Raw genomic sequence first — 12,707 nt, 5'->3', positions numbered from 1 at the left:
TAGTATATAAACCAATATATAAACCAACTATATACACCATCAGTAATATATGCACCAATATATATAACTATATACACCATCAGTAATATATACACCAACATATAGAACTATATACACCATCAGTAATATACACCAACATATAGAACTATATACACCATCAGTAATATATAAACCAATATATAAACCAACTATATACACCAACACTAATATATACACCAATATATACACAACAACACTAATATATATAATACAGATGTGAAGTCACATGAGTATAGTGATTAATCACATTCAAATACAGTCCTTGCCCTCGAAACAATACTATGTACATTAGTATTTATACATTTCTCCACGTATACAATCTTGTGTGTATCATGTATTTGGGGCAAACATATACATGACATACAATCATGATGTTATCTAGTACACAATGTATGGATGCTCTCTCTGTATATGCTTCTACAAAAGACAAATTGACAACCTGGATGATCTGTAAGGATCAAATAAGATGCAGCCATTACTATAATTGGAAGACATGTATGGCTGTGAATAATAATAATAATAATAATAATAATAATAATAATAATAATAATAAAATAATAATAAATAATAAAATAATAATAATAATAATAATAATAATAATAAATAATAATAATAATAATAATAATAATAAATAATAATAATAATAATAATAATAATAATAATAATAATAATAATAATAATAAATAATAATAATAAATAATAATAATAATAATAAATAATAATAAATAATAATAATAATAATAATAAATAATAATAATAATAATAATAATAATAATAATAATAAATAATAATAATAATACTTGATCAATAATACTTTATTATATAGCGCTTTTCAAAAACCCAAAGACACTTAAACTCTTGAACGCTTGAAGTTCTCATCCTGTTTAGTGTAGAAAATACCTCCATGTCCTCTATATGGCTACATTAAAAGACTCTCAAAAGACACCATAATTCAAAGGAAACCAAAGTTATTTTGTGAAATATCAAATATCCATATTTACTGTCTGGATAATACTTTTCATAGTAATAAAAAAGCTGATATTTGTTTTTGTGCGGATATAATTTCCAAAGCCATAATTGTGTGTATTGATGATACAGTATGACCAAGTATACAATCAGATATGCTGGTCCTAAGTTAATACCTTGAACTCTCAGTCTCTATACAGTTTCTGTATAAAAAAAAGTAGATTTAATTTTCTCAATTAAAATGACACTTTGTTTCTCTGACCAGGTACATGAAAGTGTCTCTACTCTCTATATAGACAGTTTCATTATACTGATGGTGTATACAGTAGATGATAAATATGTCCCAAAATGCACCCTATTCCCTACATAGTGCACTACTTTCAACCAGAGCCCTATGAGCCCTTGTCAAAAGTAGTGCACCTTGCAGAGAAGAGGGTGCCATTTGGGATGCATTTGACTGTTTTATAGAGAATGATCTCATTCCAGACATATGGAAACAATGTCGATTTCCTGCCTTTTCTCATGAATACAATTATGGCTAAGGATGACAACTTGTGGCACACTGAAGAAGTTTGTGTAAAAAGGCTGAGTGAGGCTGTATTCATACATTATAGCAATCACTGTATTCATATTGGATGTTTGAGACTGCTGGATTTACCCACAAACCTTTGTGTGTCAGAGCTGACAGGGCAATCTCTTACTTTACCTTCTTCTTGATATTGCATGTCATATGAAACCAACAGAGACATGATTTACATAGCCTGTGTTGTTAATGTAAAATTTGACTATTCAAAAAGTTACAAAGCAGAAGAGTAGGCAGTCTAGAGCAAAATAAAACTATATGCTTTCCCTTGAGCCAAACCATCTATGTTCTCCTCATCCAAACTATTTGTAGAAATGCCCATTTTGAGACAGTTGTTTCAAACTGTATCTGTTTCAAACTGTATCTGTTTCAAACTGCAAACTATTTTAGGCATACTAGTCCCCTCAGGCAAGCGACAAGGAACACAACCCTCTGACCACCAGTCGTTGCTACCACCAAATTATGGAGTGGGTGAATCAGTATCAGACCGACTACTTGCAATACTTTGTTGTGTTTGCTTAAGGCTGCCTGGTCTGCCAGGTGGGCGGACCAGTCGTTTGTAGAACTGGTCTACTAGCTCCGTTGCAACAGGAAAACTAAATAGAGCACAGATAAAGTATTTGAAATGATTTCGAATAGTATTTCAACCCAGGTGTGATATCAAAGCAAACCGCTTGTGGGGGACTCACCGAGGGCATTTGGCTGGAGGGCAGGTGGCCCTCTTGGGCCAGCATATTGGACATCATGAGGGCGGGCAGCTCCTGGTAGGAGTAGGGGTTGAGCAGGCCGTTGTGGTGGGCCCCTAGGGAGTGGCACAGGTAGCCCGACTCTGGGTCCATCAGGTGGAGTAGGGAGGGCTCGGCGTGGTTAGGAGGGGTGATGGGGGGGATCTCGTAGTCCTCGTCCCCCGCACCGTTCCCACCGCCTCCTCCTCCTCCCTGTCCGGAATAGCTCTGGAAGGACAAACAGAGAGGGAGATGATGTGAGATTGTATGTACTGCCATGAGAACTGTAGGATTGATGTAGCTTATAGGTAGGTTTGTCATGAGAACTGTAGGATTGATGTAGCTTATAGGTAGGTTTGTCATGAGAACTGTAGGATTGATGTAGCTTATAGGTAGGTTAGTCATGAGAACTGTAGGGTTGATGTAGCTTATAGGTAGGTTTGTCATGAGAACTGTAGGATTGATGTAGCTTATAGGTAGGTTAGTCATGAGAACTGTAGGGTTGATGTAGCTTATAGGTAGGTTAGTCATGAGAACTGTAGGGTTGATGTAGCTTATAGGTAGGTTAGTCATGAGAACTGTAGGATTGATGTAGCTTATAGGTAGGTTAGTCATGAGAACTGTAGGCTTGATGTAGCGTATAGGTAGGTTAGTCATGAGAACTGATAGGGCATGAGAACTGTAGGACTGATGTAGCGTATAGGTAGGTTAGTCATGAGAACTGTAGGATTGATGTAACGTATAGGTAGGTTAGTCATGAGAACTGTAGGAGGATTGATGTAGCTGTAGGTATAGGTAGGTTAGTCATGAGAACTGTAGGACTGATGTAGCTTATAGGTAGGTTAGTCATGAGAACTGTAGGATTGATGTAACGTATAGGTAGGTTAGTCATGAGAACTGTAGGATTGATGTAGCTTATAGGTAGGTTAGTCATGAGAACTGTAGGATTGATGTAGCTTATAGGTAGGTTAGTCATGAGAACTGTAGGATTGATGTAGCGTATAGGTAGGTTAGTCATGAGAACTGTAGGATTGATGTAGCGTATAGGTAGGTTAGTCATGAGAACTGTAGGATTGATGTAGCTTATAGGTAGGTTTGTCATGAGAACTGTAGGATTGATGTAGCGTATAGGTAGGTTAGTCATGAGAACTGTAGGATTGATGTAGCTTATAGGTAGGTTTGTCATGAGAACTGTAGGATTGATGTAGCGTATAGGTAGGTTAGTCATGAGAACTGTAGGATTTTAGACCATCTGAGGTGTGTAGGGGAGAGGTCATTTTGAGAACAGTCAATTATTTAATGAGGAAATGGTGCCCCCCACCCCCCACCCCAGGGATGGTTGTTATGACAATGATAAAGGGTACATCTCCCTATAACCCCACTCTCTACCCACAGTCCCCAGTTACACCCTACCTATAAGCTTCTCATGTTTAAAGTCTCTAGTGCAGAACAGTAACATGAGCTTTCAGACATCTGAATACACTAAATGTACATGACATACAGCAGATCATTTGTTTCCATGTTTTCAGAATACCAGTATGCATATATGTGTATTGCTGTACTATCAATAGGTCCATCGTGCTGCAATAAGGAAAAATATAATTTTGAATTCTAAAGTCGGGGAAAAAATAATAATAAACCTGGGAAATTCAATGGGAACGAAAAAAGCAATTTTGTCTGAGGCACTCTGACTTGACTCCCTCTGTAATGACTGAGTCAAGTTAATCATCACAAATAATATTCCTGTGTCAGCCATTCAAGGGGTTTTTAATCAATTTTTTATGATTCATTTCTTGGCGTATACATAAAAATGTCAGTTCTGAAACATTTCAGAAATCAATTCAATATCATCTTTGTGTAGGCTGTCATCCTCTGCACTGGAGTGGTCATTTATCTCAAGAGAATCCTTTCAGAAAATACAAGGCAAAGCCAAGGAAAAAGGGATTCTCAGAGAGCTCTTTTCTACTAAAGTTGAAGTAAATAACTGAAAGGTAGTAGACAGCTAGCTACTGTCAGTACTGTAGTAAGACACAATTATTTAATATCAACCCACCACCAGTCTATTGTGTATCTTTTACCAAAATGATGCAATAATCAAATGCATTGAACTGGGTACAATGTTACGAAACCGCTAGAACATATTAAGTCAACCCACCACCAATAGCTTTTACTGAAGTGATCAAAGAATCTAATGCATTAAACTGGCAATAAATTAAGCAATAAGGCACGAGGGGTGTGGTATATGGCCAATATACCACGGCTAAGGGATGTTCTTCTGCTTGAAGCAACGCGGAGTGCCTGGATACATCCCTTAGCCGTGGTACATTGGCCATATACCACACCCCCTCGTGCCTTATTGCTTAATTAGAGCCAGTTGAATGCATTAGATTCTTTGATCACTTCAGTAATCCAGAGGTGCCTTATTGCTATTATAAACTGGTTACCAACGTAATTAGAGCAGGAAAAATAAATGTTTTGTCACACACGCGGTATACGGTCCGATATACCACGGATGTCAGCCAATCAGCATTCATGGCATGAACCACCCAGTTTATAATGCTAAATAACCCCTACAGCAAATGAAAGACATAGACTGAAAAATACACAAAAAAAACCCAACCTCAATCTGGTCACGACCAACGAAGTTGCAATTGCAATTTATGACTTATTGTAAAGGAGGGATGTAGACGTTGAACTAACACAACACTTAAACATTCATCTCCTCGCAACTAGTGACCATGAATGGGAAAAGGGGGAAAAAATGTAATTGCATTGTCTGGGAAAGCGTGGATATACTTTTTCTAAATTGTCCTTTGAAGACAAATGTTTTTGTAAACCTTCGGGGATTGTGTAATTGTTTGGTCTAATGGACAAGAAAACAAACATTTCCGGAGATTGAATTTCCCTCATAATTGTTGGAAGGAAACTAACTTGTCTGTTGTAAACATTGGAGCCATTGTGTGAAGTGAGTACCTCGTTGAATCTTCTGGGAGAACTCACATCTCCATGATCTTTCACAATGAGGTTGGACACTAGGTACTGTTAAGATTGAGGCTATGTCCCTAAGGACACCCTATTCCCTTCATAGTGCATTATTTTGTTAGCCCTGTTTGGTACGCAGCCTCAGCCTTAACCAGACATTCTTCTAAGCCTTGACAGGCCCTTTGCACAGTCATCACTTATCTTAAGTGTCTTACAGTTTATGCTATATCATAAGTACTAAGGGCATGTTAATCAACCATGGACAATGTGTTTGGTTTTTCCACAGTAGAAAAACACTTCTTCCAATCAAATCCAATCCTTAGCTTTTTTCAACTTTGTAAGAGAGGGCTAGTGAGTAATAAGAGTAACATTTGACATTACTCTGGAGCCTTGTCGGATGACCTTGATGATACAATGTAAATATCAAGGACAGTCCCAGTTGAATAGTTGCAGGATAAATCGTTCATATTCTATACAGACTAAGATTGAATGTATAGTACACAGAGCCAAGTTATACTGCAGCTAATGCATACTCTTCCTCCTTTCCCCTTTAAAAGTCACATCTAAACAATATGTACAGATGTAGGATCTTCATTTGAGCCAGTTTGCTACAGCAGAAAAACAATCCTACAACAACAGGAAATTATTATGTGGATTATAATTAATGGACATGTTTTTGTAGGTGTTGATACATTTTTAGTAACGCAGGTCTGAAATGTCAAAGTGGAAATTAGAAACTTCAGAAGCCTTTTTAAACCTCAAATACACGACTATTTTAAAATGTCCTGCACTGCAGGGACGTTATCCTGCAACAGGGTGATCAAATGAATATCCTACATCTGTAGGCATGTGTTTGATGGCTCACATAGGCCAGAGTCTGTCCTCATTGTACGGCGTCGACTCCAACAAAGGCACGTCCACTATTTCTCGAAGCGCTTCTTCTCTTATGGATTCCATTCTAATGCACAATGCCATATTTTATTTCACACAATTTGTAGGCTTCACTCTCACAAAGGGAGAGGGGGGGGGGCTCCTTCTTGATCAGTAGTGTTGGCATTCCATTTGAGAAAACATTTCCACATCTATTCTGGGTAAAAAAAAGTTGCAAACATTTTTTCCTACATCTTAAATGGCATCCTATTCCCTATACAGGCTCCTAGTCCAAAGTAGTGCACTATAGGGTTCCATTTGCGACGCAGCCTGTCTGTTCTGTTTTAATTAAGTGCGGAGGTCTTCAGAGAGTTTGGCGCACATTTTAATGCACCTTTCATTTAAGAGAAACAGATGAACAGACAGTTGGTGTGGGGATGGAATGAGAGGGAAAATATCATCGATTGGGAAGCTTTCCAGGTTATCTTTGTTGGCACTGAGCTAACTTTCCACAGTGCTGCTTCAACTAGCTGGGCTCATCAAATGGGACTTGTCTGAACAGGCTGCCTTCAGTAGACAAACGATATCTAGCTAATTATTTGAAGTCATATTATTATATATTCGGACATATCAATTTATGAATACAGTGTGTTATAATCCATGTGGGCTGGGCATCCTGTAGATACACAGCACTCTGATAATTAAAGAAATAAATCAAAATATACATGCACTATACTCCATTTTATCGTCTCAAATGTATATGCAAAATAATAAAAGAAATATGCTTTAAGGTGGAATGGGACCCACAACAGTAAATTCAGGCCATTCCCAGTTCCCAGCATATTGACTATATATCTGTTCTTATATACACCTCAGTAACTAGATGAGTCAGAGGGGAAGAGAACGATATGAGGTTTGTCAAATTATGATTTATCATTACACCCCCTTCTACCCTTTTCCTCTTTCCACCCCAACACCCCAACACTAGAGCCTACATACAGCAAATGACAACATGGAACAGTCCTTCTCAATGACAGGGTGATGTCATGGACAACACTAGAGCCTACATACAGCAAATGACAACATGGAACAGTCCTTCTCAATGACAGGGTGATGTCATGGACAACACTAGAGCCTACATACAGCAGATGACAACATGGAACAGTCCTTCTCAATGACAGGGCGATGTCATGGACAACACTAGAGCCTACATACAGCAAATGACAACATGGAACAGTCCTTCTCGATGACAGGGTGACGTCATGGACAACACTAGAGCCTACATACAGCAAATGACAACATGGAACAGTCCTTCTCAATGACAGGGCGATGTCATGGACAACACTAGAGCCTACATACAGCAAATGACAACATGGAACAGTCCTTCTCAATGACAGGGTGATGTCATGGACAACACTAGAGCCTACATACAGCAAATTACAACATGGATCAGTCCTTCTCAATGACAGGGTGATGTCATGGACAACACTAGAGCCTACATACAGCAAATGACAACATGGAACAGTCCTTCTCAATGACAGGGTGACGTCATGGACAACACTAGAGCCTACATACAGCAAATGACAACATGGAACAGTCCTTCTCAATGACAGGGTGATGTCATGGACAACACTAGAGCCTACATACAGCAAATGACAACATGGAACAGTCCTTCTCAATGCCAGGGTGATGTCATGGCGCTAAATGGCAACAATAACGAGGTGATGTAAGAACTCCACGCTGCACAGTATGACTTTATTTCACCTAACGTTAATGGTAATAATTGTGCACATCCGCTGCACACATCATGTCATGTAAAGTTCATAGAGAAGCCTGAGAGGATGTCTACTTTCTACTTTTTGTGTGTGTCCTGTTTGGACAGCTCAATCTGTGGACAATCCTCTCACTGTGTCTTGCTCTGTCTTACTCTCTCTCTCTGTCTCTCTCTCTTTCTCTCTCTCTCTCTCTCTCTCTCTCTCTCTCTCTCTCTCCCTCTCTGTCTCTCTCTCTCTCTCTCTCTCTCTCTCTCTCTCTCTCCCTCTCAATTCAATTCAATTCAATTTAAGGGCTTTATTGGCATGGGAAACACATGTTAACATTCCCTATGCAAGTGAAGTAGAAAATAAACAAAAGTGAAATAAAACATTAAAATGTACAGTAAACATTACAATTCCAAAAGAATAAACACATTTCATATGTCATATTATGTTAATATACCATATTGTAAAGATGTGCAAAGTACAAAAGGGAAAATAAATAAATATGGGTTGTATTTACAATGGTGTTTGTTTGTCTGTTTGTCTTTGTCTCGTGGCAACAGGTCACAAATCTTGCTGCTGTGGTGGCACACTATAGTATTTCACCCAGTAGATATGGGAATTTATCAAAATCGGGTTTGTTTTTGAATTCTTTGTGGGTCTCTGCAATCTGAGGGAAATATGTGTCTCTAATATGGTCATACATTGGACAGGAGGTTAGGAAGTGCAGCTCAGTTTCCACCTCATTTTGTGGGCAGTGAGCACATAGCCTGTCTTTTCTTGAGAGCCAGGTCTGCCTGCGGCAGCCTTTCTCAATAGCAAGGCTATGCTCACTGAGTCTGTACATAGTCAAAGCTTTCCTTAAGTTTGGGTCAGTCACAGTGGTCAGGTATTCTGCCGCTGTGTACTCTCTGTTTAGGGCCAAAAAGCATTCTAGTTTGCTCTGTTTTGTTGTGTCAAGTAATTATCTTTTTGTTTTCTCATGATTTGATTGGGTCTAATTGGGTTGCTGTCCTGAGGCTCTATGGGGTGTGTTTGTGTTTGTGAACAGAGCCCCAGGACAAGCTTTGTTAGGGGATTCTTCTCCAGGTGCATCTCTCTGTAGGTGATGGCTTTGTTATGGAAGGTTTGGGCTCCTTTTAGGTGGTTGTAGAATTTAACGGCTCATTGCTGGATTTTGAAAATTAGCAGGTATCGGCATAATTCTGCTCTGCATGCATTATTTGGTGTTCTACGTTGTACACGGAGGATATTTTTGCAGAATTCTGCATGAAGAGTCTCAATTTGGTGTTTGTCCCATTTTGTGAAGTCTTGGTTGGTGAGCGGACCCCAGACCTCACAACCACAACCAGGGCAATGGGCTCTATGACTGATTCAAATATTTTTAGCCAAATCCTAATTGGTATGTTGAAATTTATGCTCCTTTTGATGGCATAGAATGCCCTTCTTGCCTTGTCTCTCAGATCGTTCACAGCTTTGTGGAAGTTACCTGTGGCGCTGATGTTTAGGCCAAGGTATGTATAGATTTTTGTGTGCTCTAGGGCAACAGTGTCTAGATGGAATTTGTATTTGTGGTCCTGGCAACTGGACCTTTTCTGGAACACCATTATTTTGGTCTTACTGAGATTTACTGTCAGGGCCCAGGTCTGACAGAATCTGTGCATAAGATCTAGGTGCTGCTGTAGGCCCTCCTTGGTTGGTGACAGAAGCACCAGATCATCAGCAAACAGCAGACATTTGACTTCGGATTCTAGTAGGGTGAGGCCGGGTGCTGCAGACTTTTCTAGTGCCCTCGCCAATTCGTTGATATATATGTTGAAGAGGGTGTCTCTCTCTCTGTCTCCAAACAGGCAGACTAGCTTAATCATTTATCTGTTACTATTTGGATATGTGTGGAATCTGAAACCACGTCTCTCAGTTTATGTTTGGTATGTTTGATGTGACAATGGCCCGCAATGCTATCAGCGAAAAAAATACTGAAATGACAATTGTAGAGAGACACACAAAAAAGTAGAAAGGTCTAATGAATGAAAGGCGGTGAAAGATACAAAATGGCCCTAATTCTTAATATGGTCCAACCATCCTAATTGTAATGGTTTCTCATTTTAGGTTTAGTCTCTTCCTTCTGTCTCCCCCTCTGAGGGGAGACCCCTCTCGTCTCTCCCTCTGTCTCCCCTCTCCCCTCTCCCTCTGTCTCCCCTCTCCCCTCCCCCTCTGTCTCCACCTCTTGTTTCACACTCTCTTCTCTTCCTCTGTCTCCCTCTCTTCTCTTTCTCAGTCTCTTCCTCTTGTCTTCCCCTCTTCCTCTCTCTCCCCCTCTCGTCTCTTCCTCTCTCCCCCCTCTCGTCTCTTCCTCTGTCTCCCCTCTCTTCTCTTCCTCTGTCTCCATCTCTTCTCCCCCTCTCGTCTCTACCTTTGTCTCCATCTCTTGTCTCCCTCTCTTCTCTTCCTCTGTCTCCATCTCTTCGCTCCCTCTCTTCTCTTCCTCTGTCTCCATCTATTCTCCCCCTCTCGTCTCTTCCTCTGTCTCCATCTCTTCGCTCCCCCTTGTCTCTTCCTCTGTCTCTATCTCTTCTCCCCCTCTCTACTCTTCCTCTGTCTCCATCTCTTCACTCCCTCTCTTCTCTTCCTCTGTCTCCATCTCTTCTCCTCCTCTCATCTCTTCCTCTGTCTCCATCTCTTCTCCTCCTCTCGTCTCTACCTTTGTCTCCATCTCTTCTCCCCCTCTCTTCTCTTCCTCTGTCTCCATCTCTTCGCTCCCTCTCTTCTCTTCCTCTGTCTCCATCTCTTCTCCTCCTCTCATCTCTTCCTCTGTCTCCATCTCTTCTCCTCCTCTCGTCTCTTCCTCTGTCTCCATCTCTTCGCTCCCCCTTGTCTCTTCCTCTGTCTCTATCTCTTCTCCCCCTCTCTTCTCTTCCTCTGTCTCCATCTCTTCTCCTCCTCTCATCTCTTCCTCTGTCTCCATCTCTTCTCCTCCTCTCGTCTCTTCCTCTGTCTCCATCTCTTCGCTCCCTCTCTACTCTTCCTCTGTCTCCATCTCTTCTCCCCCTCTCTTCTCTTCCTCTGTCTCCATATCTTGTCTCTCCCTCTCTTCTCCCCCTCTCTTCTCTTCCTCTGTCTCTATATCTTGTCTCTCCCTATCTTCTCTTCCTCTCGTCTCTTCCTCTATCTCCATATCTTGTCTCCCCCTCTCTTCTCTTCCTCTCGTCTCTTCCTCTGTCTCCATATCTTGTCTCTCCATCTCTTCTCTTCCTCTCGTCTCTTCCTCTATCTCCATATCTTGTCTCCCCCTCTCTTCTCTTCCTCTCTTCTCTTCATCTGTCTCCATCTCTTCTCTTCCTCTCGTCTCTTCCTCTGTCTCCATATCTTGTCTCTCCCTCTCTTCTCTTCCTCTCTTCTCTTCCTCTGTCTCCATATCTTGTCTCCCCCTCTCTTCTCTTCCTCTCTTCTCTTCCTCTGTCTCCATATCTTGTCTCTCCCTCTCTTCTCCCCCTCTCTTCTCTTCCTCTGTCTCTATATCTTGTCTCTCCCTATCTTCTCTTCCTCTCGTCTCTTCCTCTATCTCCATATCTTGTCTCCCCCTCTCTTCTCTTCCTCTCGTCTCTTCCTCTGTCTCCATATCTTGTCTCTCCATCTCTTCTCTTCCTCTCGTCTCTTCCTCTATCTCCATATCTTGTCTCCCCTCTCTTCTCTTCCTCTCTTCTCTTCCTCTGTCTCCATATCTTGTCTCCCCCTCTCTTCTCTTCCTCTCTTCTCTTCCTCTGTCTCCATATCTTGATCCCTCTCTTATCTCTTCCTCTCACCCCCTCTCGTCTCTTCCTTCTTGTCTATCAACATCTCACTCCTCGTCCAAGGTCACGAGGTCATAGTCATCTGATCAGGACTTTTGTGCCATGTCATATTTCATTACGAAACAGGACTCCTGGGTTGTGGAGTCACTCTGATTTGATTGGTTGTCAGGAATTATATAATTTGCATTTAACCTATGTGGCATCAGTTCTGAGTGGCGTACTAATGCATTTTGGCAAAGATTGAAGGCTGCCACAGGAGTGACTCATTTGAAGCCTGAGTTATTGCATAACATGCTGGGGTTACATGGAGTGGGGTTTATCAAATAAGAAACAAACAAGAACTCTCTCTCTCTCTGTGTTTCTCTCTGTGTCTCTCTGTCTCTCTCTGTCTCTCTGTCTCTCTCAAATTCAAGCTGCTTTATTGGCATGAAAAACATTGTGTCAATATTGCCAAAGCAACAATGTATACAATATACGTTGTAATAATATTCTGAACAATATCAAATAATAACATAAAATGGTAGTAAATAATACTACTAAATTAAATACTAAAAGAACAACAATATAGTAGAAATGTAACATGGAAAATTAAACTATAACTAACATATAACTAAATAACGGTCATCTTCACCATTATATCAGTACTACAACTACCATCATCATTACTACTACCACCACCATCACTAAACTGCTATCATTACCATTACCCTACTACCCATACCACTACAACTACCATCATCATTACTACTACCACCACCATCACTAAACTGCTATCATTACCATTACCCTACTACCCATACCACTACAACTACCATCATCATTACTACTACCACCACCATCACTAAACTGCTATCATTACCATTACCCTACTACCCATACCACTACAACTACCATCATCATTACTACTACTACCACCATCACTAAACTGCTATCATTACCATTACCCTACTACCCATACCACTACAACTACCATCATCATTACTACTACCACCAC

General features: G+C 40.4%; 1 protein-coding gene across 4 annotated transcripts in view; it reads right to left on the bottom strand.

The window, feature by feature from the left end:
* The window catches only part of LOC115121829 (TOX high mobility group box family member 2-like), a 274,969-nt gene that overhangs the window by 85,231 nt on the left and 177,031 nt on the right, over positions 1 to 12,707 (bottom strand). For all 4 annotated transcript variants that reach the window (XM_065004076.1, XM_065004074.1, XM_065004073.1 and 1 more), the window contains one exon: positions 2,278 to 2,541. In XM_065004076.1, coding sequence (XP_064860148.1) covers positions 2,278 to 2,541 — 264 coding nt within the window. The remainder of the gene's footprint in view (positions 1 to 2,277; positions 2,542 to 12,707) is intronic.

The sequence above is a fragment of the Oncorhynchus nerka genome, linkage group LG2 (genome assembly GCF_034236695.1).
Source record: "Oncorhynchus nerka isolate Pitt River linkage group LG2, Oner_Uvic_2.0, whole genome shotgun sequence".
NCBI classification, from domain to species: Eukaryota; Metazoa; Chordata; class Actinopteri; order Salmoniformes; family Salmonidae; genus Oncorhynchus; species Oncorhynchus nerka.
Note: the sequence above shows the minus strand (reverse complement) of the source record. Positions and strands in the feature narration are given on the sequence as shown.